General features: G+C 43.9%; 1 protein-coding gene and 1 pseudogene across 1 annotated transcript in view; one reads left to right on the top strand and one right to left on the bottom strand.

Moving 5' to 3' along the window:
- Positions 1-14470, top strand: part of FAM83D (family with sequence similarity 83 member D) — a 19412-nt gene extending 4942 nt beyond the window's left edge. Inside the window, 3 exon segments of the mRNA XM_006085174.3 lie at positions 6063-6230; positions 10838-10962; positions 13036-14470. Coding sequence (XP_006085236.1) covers positions 6063-6230; positions 10838-10962; positions 13036-14008 — 1266 coding nt within the window. The 3' untranslated portion in view covers positions 14009-14470.
- Positions 14471-15423: 953 nt separating this feature from the next.
- LOC102430483 lies at positions 15424-16333 on the bottom strand (annotated as a pseudogene).
- Between the last annotated feature and the right edge of the window lie 74 nt (positions 16334-16407).

Consider the following 16407-nt stretch of genomic DNA (forward strand, 5'->3'; position numbering starts at 1 on the left):
GGCTATGTTGACCACTGGATAGGTTGACGCATCTTTGAATGTGTGTAGAACTTTGGTAGAATTCCAAGCATGTTGCACACGTGTCCTTGCTTTATGACTATGGGTGGGAAGGGAGGGAAACTGAGGTGCAGTAGGAAGGGGTGATTGACACAAACATCCTGCAGAGGAAGAACTGGAATGAGAACTGGAATGACTGAGTGGCCCCTTGAGGCTGCTCATGTGCTGGGTCAGCTCCCAGCCCAGCCCATTGAGGGCGCATGAATCAGACTAGAGCTGGAAGGGGCCATGTTTGAGGAGACAGCTCGGGTAGAATGACTTGGCCAAGAAATAGTGGCAGAATTGGTACTAAACATTAGCTGCCATAGGAGGGCTTTATGCCAGGAACTGTCAAATGTTGACATGAATTCTCTCATTGACTGAACCCTCAAACACTATAACATATAGACAGTATTATTTGCACCTTAAGTAACTTGCTAGAGGGTACATGGTGCTTGAAAGTGGAAGATCCAGGATCCATGTCCAGGTTTAATTCTATAGCCTATTCACATAATATCTTTGTTTCCCAAGACATCCTGATTTAGTCCATTTGGGATTAGCAGTACCACCTTCAGAGAAAAGGTGCCCACTGACTAGGGAGTTCCAAGTTTCCTTAGTGTTTGCTCTGATTTATTGCATGTTATTTGTAATCATCCTCTGTGGTGGGCTTGATCCCAGGTACTTTACTGATCCTTTCAGGATTTAGTCCAGGCTCTCAGTCATTTGCAGGCTGAACATTACTGGACTTCTTGGGAGTAATACAGTGGGGCCTTGACTTACAAGTTTAATTCGTTCCTTGACGGAGCTCATAACTCAAATTACTCGTATGTCAAATCACTGTGACGTTCGCTGCGCCAACTAGCGGTGGGGTATCTGAAGCTGGCTCATAACCCGAATTTTTTTGAGCTTGCAACTCAAAGCAAAAAATCGGCCGAGAGACGGCTCTATCTCAAAAAAACTTGTTAGTCGGGACACTCGTAAGTCAAGGCCCCACTGTATTTAGTTTAACACTTTACCACACAGCTCTGGAGTCACACAGGCCTGGGCGGAAATTCCAGCTCCTGCATTTGCTTAAGTGTGTCACTTTGAACAAGTTACCTAACCTCTCCAAGCTTTATTTTTCTCATTTGTAAATTGGGGATACAATTAATGGGGTTTTGAAATCTCTAGATATCTCGTAGAGCTTTTGTGCAAGAAGACATGTAGAAAAGATTCCGGTTCTATGTGAAAAGTAGCATAAACAGGGTTTTGCCCTTCCTAAAGACCAAGAATACCTGAGACTGTGACTCTAATTGCATGGACCACCAAGTCCCTTGGTATAGATCAGCAAGGGATAGTTGGTAGGGTGAAGTAAGGCTTGTGGTTTTGTCACCTGATGATGTGGGATTGACACAGGTGTGGCTGCTCCAGATGTGGCTGAGGAAGTGTAGGAACAGTATGGGGTACCAGGCATGACTAATTTGCAGTGAGTTTCAGGTGGGTGTTGACACTGGAATAGACTCTCAAAAGTCAACACTTAGAGAGTTTCTAGCCCTAAGAAAGTGGGCAGGCTCTATGCAGCAGAGGCTGGGACAGGGCAGGGCCCACAGTGACCATGCAGGGCACTTGGTGGCCATGGGATGCCCACCTTCCTGATGTCTCTCCTTTGTCCATCCCTGAATTGTTCCTCAGGGAGGGAGCAATGACTGGCTTCTATGCCTCTGTCAAGTCCAGATGTACTTTTGGGGCCCTGCAGCATGAACACCAACACCTTGGAGATGTCTCCGGCCTTGGAAAGCAGGCACTTGGCTGGCTGGTGAATGAGTCCAGGTCATTGCTCAACTCACTGAAGAGACTGTTCCCTCAGAGATTTGAGAGGCCCCAGGTCTAGTTCTACTCTGCAGAGCTTGGTTGCATGGGGACTGGTGGGGCTGAGGAGGGAGAGTATAGGGGAACAGGGCTTGGGTCTTGAAGGAAGGAAGGAGGGATTTCCTACTGATTGCTTAAATGTAGAGGGCTGTTCCTTCTACAGAAGTCTTGAGTCCTGCTCTAGCCCAGCTGGCATGGCTCAGTGGATTGAGCATTGTCCCATGCACCATAGAGGTTGCTGGTTCTATTCTCTGTCGGGGCATATGCCCAGGTTGTGGGCTTGATCCACAGTAGAGGGTGTGCAGGAGACAGCTGATCTATGTTTCTCTATCATCAGTGTTTCCTATCTTTTCTCCTCCCTTCCTCTTTCTATAAAAAATCAATAAAAACATACTTTAAAAAAAGAGTCCTCCATAAGACACTGGGGGGTAAGGGAGGGCAGGGGTTTGTCAAGGGCGGGGGAAAAAAAAAGGACACTTATGTAATACCCTTTGTAATACTTTTAGCGAAAAAAAAAAAAAAAGAGTCCTGCTCTAGTAAGGGTACAGGGGAGTCAGGAAGACATGCCTCCATCTATCCTCTAAATACCCTGTGGGTGCTGGGGACCAGCATTCAAACCAGTTATTTTCAGTACACACAGGAAAGGTTGAGGCTTTAAAAGCAAACGGTGAAACCTAACAAAGCTGTTGTTTGTACAGTTGTCTTATGGAGTTGTGAATCTAAATTCTGTTTGGCAGGTGATTTATACTAATGGCTCTGCTCCTGAGTCCCTGCCTCCAGCAGTTCTCAACCTTCTCTAACCTCGCCAGCTGGGCTGGCTTCCTTGGTGCATGTCCATTGGCCCCATCACACTGTCTTAACCCTGGCTCATCTCCTGTGTCCCTCAGTAGTAGGGTTTCTTGAGGACATTGATTGACAACCCTAGGTCCTCAAAGCCCAGCGCCATGCCAGGCTTATGGTTGGCTCACTGGATGTTTGAAGGAATAGTGGGATATAAGAGAAGCAAGCAGGTATCTGTCTTCTAGCTTTCTCTTGTGAGCTTTACTCTCATTCTTACACCTGTGCATATAGAATCCCCTTATGAAGGTTTTACTGCCAGTTTTGAAGCTTCTCTCTCAAGCTTCTTTCTTTTTCTGTTTGTGTAAACCTGAATCTTCCTCTGCCTCTTCCCACCCTTCCTTCCCTCTTCTTTCCTCCTCCAGTCCATGCAGTCCATTGCTTGGCTCTCCCATGGCCCCTTTCCTCTTTAATCCTCATTGCTTCCATCATCAAAACCTCTATCACATTTAAAAAATAAAGTGTTCCTGAACCTAAAGGTATCTAAGTGCTTGCTGTGTTGTGGGCACTTGGGTACATGGACCTGTGTTGGAGGAGGTGGGGCCAGATCTCCAGCCTACCCCTTCCTTTCTCTCAGCATCAGCTTCTTCCGTCACTTGGGGTCTTCACTTTGAACTCATTACTCTTCTTAACTCCCTTTCCCTCCATTGCCTGTGTGATGCTGATTCCTTGGTTGGCATTCAAGGCCTTCTGTGACCTTGCTCATTGACCTATCTCTCAGTCATGTCCTGTTGCTCCCTTTTGTGCATACTCCACGTGCCAGCCAAACTGGTACATACCCATTATTTCCTACTTCTTCCTCTGTCATCACATGGCTTCCTGCCAGAATGTCCTCCCCTTCACTTTTCCCCTGTCCGAATCTTGTCCTTATTTGTGATTCACCTCAAGTGCCCTCTCCTCCAGGAATCTTCCTCTGCTCTTATTTGGTAAACAGTGAGTGCTGTGGTGTGTCCACCGCTGCAGGGCAGATGCTGTACTGTCCCTGCTCTCCATAGTGTCCCCTCATCTCATTGCCTCCAACAGTACATATCCTTTTACTTCCCTGCATCCCATGTCCTCTCTTTGTAGATAAGTTGTGTCTAGGTCAAATTCTTTACAGCCACCTTTCTGCCTAGTACAAGGATTCAGCTCGCAGTAGACTCTGAAGGGGTGCTGGCTGCATAATTGAACACCAGTTTCAAGGCTTTGTCTCATTTAATCCTCACAACAGCCCTTTGACGTAGATGCTAATATTATCCATATCTTCCAGAGGAGAAAAACAAGGCTCACAGACATTGAGCAGTTTGCCCAGGGTCACACAACTAGTAAACCACAGAGCTGGGATTTGTGTGCCCAGGATTTTTCTGCCTTTTAACAGTTGCTATGTGACCTCAATGAATGGGGTAGATACAACTCCAGATAGGATGTATAAAACCCATCAGAGGATATAGACTTCTGGAGATGCCACCGATTCAGAAAGAACTCTTTATTTTTTAAATTACTGTGCCCAGTGGGTTTCACTGTACCCTTTACCAGGAATAGCTCACAGCTGGGGTTTCATCCAGATTGGGGAAGATTCGGGGGCTGCGTGGAGGTGTGCAAAGGGTGGGAAATGGGTACATCTGTAATAGGGTCAGCAATAAAAATAAAGTTAAAAACAAAAATTGGGGAGGGGAGGAATGGGGAGAAGCAGCCAGAGAGATAAATTGATCTTTCCAGATTCTCTTGTAGCAGTGACTTCCCAGGAGCCGGCATTTCAAGGTCCCTCCTCCTGGTAGATGAGGCTCTGGGTGTTGGAGAAAGACAGCAAAATTGCCTTTCTGTCCTGCACTTCTTTAACCTCTTCCCCTACCCCCTAAATACTTAAGGGGTAAATATTGTTAGGTACTATCCTGAGTCCTCTCGGGCCAGAGTTTGAATCAGTCCTGTTCAGATGAGACCTGTCAATACTTTAAAGTTCAAAACAACGAGTTAACGTGATTCAAAAAGACATTTTTACTGTTGAGGTTGGGAGGAGAGAGAAGCCCTCACAGCCGCAGACTGTAAAAGGCTCCAAGCCTTGGCTTCGGGGGACAGTTTTCTTAGCTTACACCCCCACTTATGACTCCATTTGCAAGGACTTGTTTCTAAGCCTGGATGTTTTATATCCCCATGGCCCTGCCAGGAGTTAGCTGAGGGCCACGGTTTAAACCTGCAAAGGGTATGATTAGAGGCTTTGTGTCTGGAGCAGTCTGTCTTTAGCAAGGAAAGCTGGGAGCTGGCGGATGCCTCCCTGTGTTGAACTGTCTGAATAGCTCAAACTCTGGACTAGTAAAGTGATTCAATGAACAGACACTTAAGAGATCTTTTGTGCCTTGCATTTCATGTAACATAATAATTTAGTTCTCACTACAAACCTATTTTGCAGCCAAGGATACAGACAGTGGAAACAGCTGTAATTTTCCCAAAGATACCTGACTGAGGCATCTCTTAACTGTAGTCTAATGGGGAGAAGAAAGGACTGGTCAAGCTTCAGGACAGAATCCTTAGGATATATTTCCATATTCCTGTTCTTGTGATGTATACTGTGGACAGATAGATAATCAAGATAATCAAGAACTAGAGACCACCTTTTAAAGAGGGGAGACTGGTGCTGTGGGAGCCATTTGGTTGGATCCTGACTAGTGGAGGGAGTAGAACATTATGAAGATTTGGTATCAGTGTTAAAGGCACAAGTGGGAGGATCTGCTTGCCTGGTATGGTCATTTCCAAGCTCTGAGTTGGTGGTGGATGGGGTGGGCCTGTCTCAGTTGTAACAAAAACTCAGAGCTTATGATCCAAAATCAGACAATACTCAAAATCACAGACTTAGAGAATGCTACACCCAGAAGGGGCTCAGAGAATCTAAGGTTTTGTTTACTTTTACAGACAGGAAACTGAAGCCAGTGTGGAAGCAACAGGCCTAAGAGAATGGTGTGTTAGCCACAGAATCTAGACAGGTTGCTGGTCTGAGCTGAGCCTATAGGATGGGAAGGGGGTTTAGTAAAAGAAGAGAAGTTGAATGGAACAGGATCATAGGAGGTCAGGGCAGTGGATTAACGTATGTTTCTGAGAAATTAGCCAGTGTGGAGGGGAGTGGCTAGGAAGCAGTTGGGAGGGTTAGCTAAGCCAAGTCCAGATTTGTAGGATACAGTGACAACAGCATCTTTGGAGATGGAGGGGAGTCCACAGTGAGGAGAAAATCAATACTGCAGGAGAAGGAAGGATGTCATAGCATGGGGATCCTTTCCCAGCTATGAGATAGGGTCCAGAGCCCGCACAAGGAGCTGAAGATGGTGGTGGTACGAGCTGACAGCTTGCCCTTCCTCACCCTGACCCTGCAGGTGATTGCCGTGGTGATGGATGTATTCACAGACATCGACATCTTCAGAGATCTGCAGGAAATATGTCGGAAACAGGGAGTTGCTGTATACATCCTTCTGGACCAGGCTCTGCTCTCTCAGTTTTTGGATATGTGTATGGATCTGAAAGTTCATCCTGAACAAGAAAAGGTTTGTGTTACACAGTGTCTGATTTCACCACAATCAAAAATAGGACCTATCTACATACCAGTCGGTAGTGGTATCCCCATTATAAGAGAGGGAACTGAGGCCATGAGCAAGGTGATTTATTTGCCTGAAGTCTCACAGAAAAGAAACGACAGTCAGGATTCAAGTTATTGTCCCTCCCTCACATCATGCTGCCTCCTAACTAGGAGCCTGACTGTTCACGTCAAGAGGCTGCCTCGGATGCTGCTGCTTTTGACTGTAGTGCTGGTAGGTTCTCATTTTATCAGAATGACTTGGATGCTGCTGCTTTTGACTGTAGTGCTGGTAGGTTCTCATTTTATCATAATGACCACACTTCTTATCGAGTAAGTGGCAGGAAGGGGTGACACAGAGAATCCAGTGTATACAACTGGAAAGTTAGTGGGCCTGGGGTTTGACTCCCCATCTACCATCACTGTCCCATTGTGTCTCTCATGTCTCATTATAAAATTAGGCTTTTTATGGCCTTTGTTCTGAGCATGACTTTATTTAAATCTAAGGTTAGCCCTGGCTGGTTTGGGTCAGTGGATAGAGAGTCGGCCTGCAGACTGAAGGGTTCCGGGTTTGATTCCTGTCAAGGGCACATGCCTGGGTTGCAGGCTCAATCCCCGGTGGGGGGCGTGCAGGAGGCAGCCAATCGATGATTCTCTCTCATCACTGATGTTTCTTTCTCTCTCCCTCTCCCTTCCTCTCTGAAATCAATAAAAATAAAAATAAATAAAAAATAAAAATCTAAGGTGGTACAACTTAACTAGCTTGCTTTCTTTAGTGGAAAGAGGCAAGAAAAATAGTCATACTTATTACACCATTCTTTTTTTTTTCTTTAATTAAGCAACTTAACCTGTGAGCTTCAGAATTTAATTTATCAACTTAGTTCATTGCCTATGAGCACCTACTATGGGCTATTCTAGGTACTGGACATAAAACAGCAGAATGAACAGAAAATATGGGTAATTGCATATGGACATACAGTTGCTGCTTTGTTCTTATCAAGCAATTTGGTTTTGCAAAATTTTAGCTATTTAACGTCTCCCACAGAGTTCTTGTTGGTTGTTTTTCCTAATGAGGAAACCGAGGATTGGGTTTAATTAGGTAATTTTCAACTTGTTGCTAATGCTACAAAGCAAATCACGGTGGAGGTAGGATTGTAGCATGGAGACCCAAAGAAATGAACCAGCCATGTGACCCAACAATCAAATGAAAAATGAGATCAGGTCAACCCAAGGAATATGCAAATCAGGCATGGAAAAGTACATTGTCCTATAGCCAAATGTTCATCTGTGACTGCTCACAGAGAACCATGTGAGGACATTGAAGGCATCAGTGTTTAATTTCAAGGCACTCATTCTGTAATTAAGGTGGTATGTTATCAGCAGGAAAATCACAGATTAGCTCTAGCCACCACTTTGGTCAAGTGATTGTCTGTGATTCATCTACCTGGCAGAAATCTAGGAGTACCGTCTGCCTACTCAGTTGCCCCGTGCTGGTTGGTGTCTTTATGGTTGTCTTTTATGTCTGCAGGAGGAGTTGAAAGGAGGTCTGTACCTCTGGCCTCACCAATTTTCATCATGTCTTAACTCCTTCCTAGGGAAGCACCATCTTTGCTGGCTGCTTCTCACACCCGGTGTGACTATGCTGGTGAACATGTGCCCTCACCAAGTCAGGGCTGACTTCCTCCCCCAGGCTCTGGCTCTGCAACTGGTTCAGATGTTGGGTGTCCTGTCTGTAGGAACTTGGTCACACATTTGTGTATAGGCCTCAAAAGTGTTTGGCCACAATCACAGAGGCCTGTAAAACATTCTGATATAAGGGCCAAAGAGACAAGATGCACAAAATCAGGCCTAAATCTGCCCATAGTGATATTTTTATGCTTTTTATTATATGTTGATCCTTTGAAGCTCTGCTTAGGAGTCATTACCTTCTCCAGGAAGCCCTCCCCTGCCAGCTCCATATGTACCTTTGTGGAAGTTACTAGCTCTTAAAAAAAATTAATTTCCATTTTTAAACAATTTATGATTTACAAAGGAGTTACAAAAACAATGTAAGAAATTCATGAATATTTGTAGCCCAAGTTCTCTAAATGTTAACATCTTACAGATCTCAGTACAAATTTGAAAAATCAAGAAATAAACGATATAATACTATAGGGTGTCCCAAAATTCACGCAAGAAGTAATTTTGATAGAAAACACAGGTTTATAATTAAAAATTGTAAATTTTTTTAAAAAATATATTTTATTGATTTTTTACAGAGAGGAAGGGAGAGAGATAGAGAGTTAGAAACATCGATGAGAGAGAAACATCGACCAGCTGCCTCCTGCACATCTCCCACTGGGGATGTGCCCGCAACCCAGGTACATGCCCTTGACCGGAATCGAACCCGGGACCCTTCAATCCGCAGGCCGACGCTCTATCCACTGAGCCAAACTGGTTTCGGCAAAAATTGTAAATTTTTTATTGATTCATAAAGTATACAGTATAGGGTTATGTATGGAATAGCACATCGGGTAAATGGCCTCCACAGCTTTGCTGGCACATATGCAAAGCCGTGGTCTTCATTGGTCTTCATTGTCCCTGTTCCTGGGCCATAATTGGTACTTGGTAATGCTTATCAAATTGAAGGGATTGAAATCAAAGGGCAACAGATATTAGAATCTGATTCAATAAACCAAGTAAAATTAGGCTTTTATTTTTTGTTGTTGTTGTTAATGCTCTCGCAAAATTCAAATCTTGCGTGAATTTTGGGACACCCTATATTATCTGAGCTAAAGATCTCATAAAATTCACTAATCATTCCATGGAAGTCCTTTTTCTTGTCTAGGATTCAATCCAGGACTGTAGCTGGCATATAGTTGTCATGTCTCCTTTGCTTCCTCTCATCCTGAACTGTTCCTCCTTCTTTGTCTTTTAGGGTCTTGATACTTTTGAAGAACATTAGCCAGTTTTCTGTAGAATTTAGGTTTCTGATGCTTCCTCATGGTTAAATTCAGATCATGCATTTTGGTAAGAATACCATTGAAATGATGTTATGTGTTGCCATAGTTTTCTTTGGTTTGCCTTTTGTTTTTATTTTTGAAGTGATAGATTCCTAGGAATTGCAGATAATACAGAAGTTTCCATGGATCCTTCACCCAGTTTCCCTCAATGGTTATGTAACTTATAGTACAATAGCAAAAGATGGAAATGGACATGGGTACAGTGTGTGTCTATAGTTCTGTGCCATTTTGTCATGTGTACATATGAGCACCACTACCACCAAGATACAGAGCTATTTTGTACCATTGAGATCTCCCTCATGCTATACCTTTATAGTCATATCCACTCCTCCTCCTACCATGTAAAACCCTGTTAAACCCTGGAAATCACTACTTGTTCCCCATCTCTATAATTTTATCATTTAGGGAATGTTACATAAATGGAACCATGTAGTGATAATTGGCTTTTTTCCCTCAGCAGAAAGCCCTTGAGATCCATCCAAATTATTGTGTGTATCCAATAGTTTGTTCCTTTTAATTGCTGAGTAGTATCATGGTATGGTTGTTTAACTGTTCACCCATTGAAAAGCATTAGAATAATTTCCAGTCTTTTATTGTTATGAATGGATACTATGAATATTTGTGTACAGATTTTTGTGTAGACATAGATTTTCACTTCTCTGGATGATTTAGTCTTGCTATAATTTTTTAATCATTCATTACTTTTCTCCTATCTAGTCCTTGCAGGTCAGGAGTGTACCTTATCACAAGAAGCATGCCTTATATCTCTTTTATCTCAAGGCCTGGTACATAGGGGCTTTCTTTGTTTGTAGAGTAAGTGAGAGAATCAAACAAAAATCTTAAACATTTAATTTGAATGTGTAAGATTTCTAAAAATATTTAGCTACTGATCGCTCCAAATAATGCAGATTGTCTTAGTATTTTGTATACCATTGTATATACATTTACTTGTGTCATTTTACAAAGATAATTATGCATATACATGCAGTATATAACCCCAGTGTGATTCCATTGTACCTTTCTGGTAAATACGTACTTGTAGGAAATATCACATTGCTGATTAAGCCACATGTGATATGAATGTTTGCTGCCTCAAGTCCTGTATTAGAAAAGGCTCATTGTATGTTCTCTAGACCCATTGTTGTGTGTGGCTGAGGATGGGTTGTTTACTGGTGATTCTATTAGACAAAAGTAGGAGAAATATCAACTTAGCTTCTTTAAACCTTTGTTAAGATGTTATTTATTACTAGTGTGTTTCCTTTGATAATTTAATCCCCCATGTTTTATTTAAATAGTCATTTCCTAGATTCTATTGTTTAGTATTATCAAAAAGTGAGTCTTCTTTTAGAGTACATGTACACATGAACTAAGGGTCTCAAAAATAAAGATAAGAAATGGGCATATGAGAAGCTGGACTAAATGTGAAGCAACATTAGTTGAGCTCCTGAATGGGGACTGTGAACCATTCATTGGCCAATAAATTTGTCTGTTTGGGAATTGTAAACTAAGCCCTCTTGTCTTAATCATTTGTTCACTAGATTATTCATTTCTTTTTTCCACACTCTCCTGCCAACAGCTGATGACAGTTCGGACTATTACAGGAAATATCTACTATGCAAGATCAGGAACTAAAATTGTTGGCAAGGTTCATGAAAAGTTCACATTGATTGATGGCATTCGAGTGGCTACAGGCTCCTACAGGTAAGTTTCTCACCTGCCCATGCTTATTAATCTAAATTTTTTAGGAGGAGCATGCTATGTAAAGGCAGAAGCTTCCCCACCCTCCCATCCCCCAACACCAGGCTTTATGGCCAGGCATTCTGAGATGTGTGCATCTGTATGTGAGTAGGTTAATCAATACCTCCTCCTACAGAAGGTAGTTGAGGTTGGGGTCATCTCCCCTGCCCTGTGGTCTACAGAACTGAAGTGCAGAGGTTGAAATTTGTCTGGAGACCCCACGGCGAGCAAATCCTAGATTCAAGCCACAGCTAGGCCCACAGTGGATGAATTAGGAATAGCAGTGGCAGGACCAGTCTTAAGTCTGGTTCCTGGGTACTTTGAACACCTTATCCCTGCTCACTTGGTGGTAAGGGCAGTCTCAGCCATGGGCATCAGAGTAGAGGGCAGAGCTGACACTGTCAGCTTACACGTAACTCCTTCACCTTGCTTCAAGGCTTGTAATCTTGTGCTTTAGAAAGTACTGATCCATGCTCTGCCTCCACCTTTGAAGTCTCACATTGGCAACGGCATCTTAAGGGAGAGTGCAGAGAAGTTGAATAGAGGGTGGAGGTAATGAGTGGTTAACACTAATCTCCAGAAGTTAAGACATGCCGTTTTTTCTCCTGCGGCTTCGATGTTTGGCCAGCTCTGCATTTGATCGTCTGGTGGGGTGCATGAGGTGTGTCTGTAGAGTTTAAAAATGAAAAAATCATTTTTGAAGAAACACATTCCTGAGTGATAATTATGTGTCAGCCCTGGGTAAAGGTGGAAAGATTTGAGGACGATGGAAGGCGGTAAGATGAAGAAAGCCTTGATGCCTTTCTTCTCAAACAGTACCTTCAGTGCTGGGGAAAAAGTCACACTCTTCCTGAAACTTCCTTTCATAAGAAATTTTTAAATAACTGGAGGAATCTAGATTTTTCACCCAAAGTAGTTTGATCTGTATTAGCCAAACTTAGCTCAACTGGTTTTTGGCTATTCTAAAATATAAAAACTACCCTCTACAGATGCAGTATGCTACCATTGAGGTTGAAGATGATGATAGCTTTCATTTGTTACAGACATTTTTATAATCCGGTATAGATAGGTGTCTTATTTACGTGATCTCATTGAGGGTTTTCAAAAGACTCTTCTCTCTCAGTGTGGTGATTGCACGTGCAGAAACCTAACTCAAACTATGCAGATAGAATTTTTTGACTCCTGTGACTTAGAAATGTCAAAAGATTTTTAGCTCTTTTTGACCTAGAGGCCATCCATTTATCTGAACACTGTCTTCTGGTTCTTCTTTTCTCCAGTTGGTCTTTAGTCTCAGTTAGCTCTCCATTTGAAGGCATAGATCTAGGCTTTCTCATGAGGCCTTTCATAGCTGTCTCCCAAAGAGAGAGATTTTATTTCTCTCAGCACTTCTTTTAATCCTTGAAAAATTACTTGGCCTGAGGTGGTTCACATGTCCACCCTGGGTAGCTCCCCATATCCAAGGGGGTAGGATAGTCTAGCCATCCTGGTAATATGCTCTTGTAATTGGAGAGGCGCATAAATGAAGACCTTCTTGGCGAGGATAGAAGTGGGTTCTGTCACCAGAGGAAGGAGGAGGGATGCTGGACAGTCAGGGGCACATGGCCTACTCAGCTCTGAATGTGCTTCCAGCAACAGCGTCACGGTTAGAATAACAGCATTGGACTGGCCATACTTAAGGACTGGGCCTGGTCTGGGGTCCACCACAGTTTCCTTCTATGAAACCACTAGCCGTTTCCTCACTTCGAAAATGAGGGCACTGGCCAAATATTTTAGAAATCCTTTCTAGTTTTTAAAAACTGAGGTTGAGGGTGTGTAGGTTGTAGTGTTGGTTAAACAGTTGGTCTTTTAACTTTTATGTTAACCTATATATGTCATATGCCTGTGTTAAGGCTGAATTTAAACTACATGATAGGTATGCTGTCATCAGAGTTATGAATCTTATGTAGCAGGATATCTGGACTTTATTACTCAGATTGACATAAGAAAAGACTAAAGTTGCTTATTCTTACCAGTGTCTGTTTGTTTTTAATCCTCAAGTTTTACATGGACAGATGGCAAATTAAATAGCAGTAATTTGGTCATTCTGTCCGGCCAAGTGGTTGAACACTTTGATCTGGAGTTCCGAATCCTGTATGCACAATCAAAGCCCATCAGCTCCAAACTCCTGTCCAGCTTCCAGATCAACAGCAAGTTTGACCATCTAGTTGACCGGAAACCATTGTCCAAGGAGCTCACGTTAGGCAATCTGCTGCGGCAGCGGCTGGCCAGGCTCTCAAGCACCCCCAAGAAGGCCGAGCTGCTGTGTGGAGCACCTGCCAAGGGCAGGGCAGAGGCCAGGCGCCACGACTCTGAGTCTTCCACCATCAGTGAGGAAGACTACTTTAACAGCCACAAGGAAGAACCAGAGGGTGGAAAGGTGACTGATGCCGCCACTCAGACAGAGCCAGGAGAGGAGATGCCAGTGGTGAGCGTGAGTGACTCGGGAACACAAACCAGCACCGCCATAACTAGTGCTGGGACCCAAACCACAGTTGCCACCAGGGCAGCGAGCTCGCAAACCATGGTTCGGTTCATGTCGGCCACCACCCAGACTGATGTGGACGAGAATGTTGTCTTTTCTCAGGGAACCCAGTCTAAAGAAGGGTCACCTGTATCAAAGATGTCTGTCTCGAGATCTTCCAGTTTGAAATCGTACTCCTCGCTGTCTTCCCAAGGCTCTGTGGCAAGCTCCATCGGCTCCCAGACTTCCATCAGAACCACTGACCTCATCCTTCCTGGACATTCCAAGTACTGGGGCACCCCCCACTTTGACTCATTTAGAAACTTGAATAAAGAGCGGCAGTTTCACTTTTCTGCCATCAGGTCCCGGCTCCACCATATGCTGGCCATGTTGTCAGGGAGAACAGTTCTTACTGAGAACTATATTGGCTTTAATTCTGGAAATTTTACCAGAGCACCAGTTAATTTACTGGCTATTCGAGATATTACACTCTATCCCTCCTATCAGTGACTGCTCAGTGTTCAGAGCCTCCTGGGTTCCTCCAGGCTTGCAATAGACATCATCAGAGCATCCTGCTCTGCAAAATGTCTCCTGTCCCTAATTGTTTTTCTTTTGCCTGACTTTTAGTCACCCTGATTTTCTTTGAATTCTATAAACTGCACATTATTTTACATGCTTTAATTTTGTTTTTGTCATATATAAACTGGCTATTGGTTTTATGGTTACAACACTATGGGTACAGTTTCTTTGCACATTTTTAACATTGATATCTCTTAAAGAGGTAAATTCTGGTAAGAGATAAAATATGTTTTGCATTTTCCTAGATTTGTGTGTTCTTCTGTTTAAGAGCTTTGAATCACTAGTTTTTATGGTCAAAATCCTGTTTAGAATAAATGGTTTCTTAATTGTCTCTTCTTTAGGATATCTGTGTTCTTAGTATTAACTTAAATATAAACAACTTTTATTTGGTGATTGCTTGAGTACCTTTTTTTTCCTTTTTTTTCTTTCAGGCATTTTTCTCTTTAACTCTGGGAGTATGTCACAAGTAATGTACCTAAAGCTATTTTTGTGTGGAGAAAAGTACATGATCCAAATTGTAAAGGAAAATATTCACTTAAAAGATAGAAGACATAAAACAGCAAGCATCAGGGTCACCCCTTCCTTAGCATTATGAATATTGATGTTACTCTCTCTATAGTGTGAATGAGGACACTTGCCAGAAATCGCAGGTCTTTTCATGTGCCTTTAGCTGTCTCTTTTCAAAGAAAAAGCTTGAGCTATTTAGACAGTGACCTTTGGTTCTCTGCTTCTCTGCCAAAGAAGGCCTTAGTTGCATTTCTGGATTCATCCCTGATATTAACTCTAGTGGCCCCATGGGCTTAATTTCATCCGATGGGTGTATTGACAATGATTTAGCAATCTAATATCCTGGAGTAGGGGCAAAGAAGACAACTGATAATTATCCCAGATTCCTAGTTCATTGGCAGGTAATGCAACTGGTTTCTACACCCTGCTAATCAGGGTTAGTCTGATTGTGGAATCCTGTTTTTGTCTAGTCTCATTTGCATGAACAGACTAAAGGAAGAGAGTTAAATAATGGCTTCCTTTGTCTGATCTGGCCAGAGCAAAAGAGGTCTTAATAGGAGAGGGTGTTGTCCGCCATGTAGACATTTGCTGATGCACCCAGGTCATGAGTACACCTGCAGTGTTTTGTTTGTTTGGTTTTACTGAAAACACTTATTATGACAAGAAGTGAGAGCTACACAACAATAGGTTTGCCCAAGGTTAGAACTGTGGCAGGAGGTCCCTGGGCAAGGGCCTCCCTGCCCCCCACTGCTCATCTCTTGCCTGGAGGAGACCTTTGGCACTTGGCTGGCGGGACAGAGGCAGATGAAAGGCTATCAGATCCAGACTGTCAGAAGGGTCTAGAAATGAAGTGGGGAGGGCAAGTTATTAAAGTCCTCACCCCCTTCCTGTTCCCATTCTCGTTCCCCTTCCCGCTCCTGCCCCTGCTCCTGCTCCTGCTCCTGCGTGGTCTTGGGCTGAGTTGTGGAGGCCTCTGGGTTCCCAGGCGTCTTAGGGCTGATGATGATGCTGCTCTTGGTGACACGGGGCCCATACCAGCCTGCCCAGAACTGGGTGTCTTTGCCCCCATGCTGGATGAGGATGTGGCGGACGCCTGGAGGGTAATCTGAGAAGGTGTGAGAGACCTCTGTCCACTGGGCATTGTTCCACTGCTGGATGGTCACAGGTGGGGGCTCGAAGGAGGCCAAGGCGATGTAGTTGGCTGAGACCAGCTGTACTCGGATGTTGTAGGTGCAGCCACAGTCTGCTCTGGCGGCGAACCAGTTCTTCACCACGATGTCAGGCCAGATTATGTTCATCAGTTCCTCCCAGTAGCCCTCAGCTTTGAGGTCCACCATCTAGGACTTGAGGCATAATCCAAAGGATGTGACGAAGTACTTCCTGACCTTGGAGTCAGGAAAAACTTGCCCATGACCTCCAGGTAAGCTGTCCACCTTCCAGTGGTCCCCCCCATTGTAGTCGATTTGCCAGGATCTCAGACCCTCTTCAGCACATGGGTTGCGTAGGAGGTTCCTGTGGAGGCTGCACAAAAAGTAAAAAATCTTCCAGTCAGACACAGGCTCATCGCAGTCCTCGATGATGAAGCCTTCACGCAGGCTCTTGTGTTTCCAGAGGGTCACAAGGTTGATGAGGGTTGAGCCAGAGGCTGCAGACAGGGCAGCAGTCCAATACCAGCTGATGGGCAGGCACGTATGTGAATACCTCCAGCAGGATGTTCTCATGCAGTTCATTGATGCTGACCAGGGCCATAGCTGGGCTGGGGTGCACACACAGCCTGTGTGTATGTGTGGCGCTGGGGGGGGGGGCCGGGGGGGGAAGGGAAC

The sequence above is a fragment of the Myotis lucifugus genome, unplaced genomic scaffold (assembly GCF_000147115.1).
Source record: "Myotis lucifugus unplaced genomic scaffold, Myoluc2.0 scaffold_16, whole genome shotgun sequence".
NCBI classification, from domain to species: Eukaryota; Metazoa; Chordata; class Mammalia; order Chiroptera; family Vespertilionidae; genus Myotis; species Myotis lucifugus.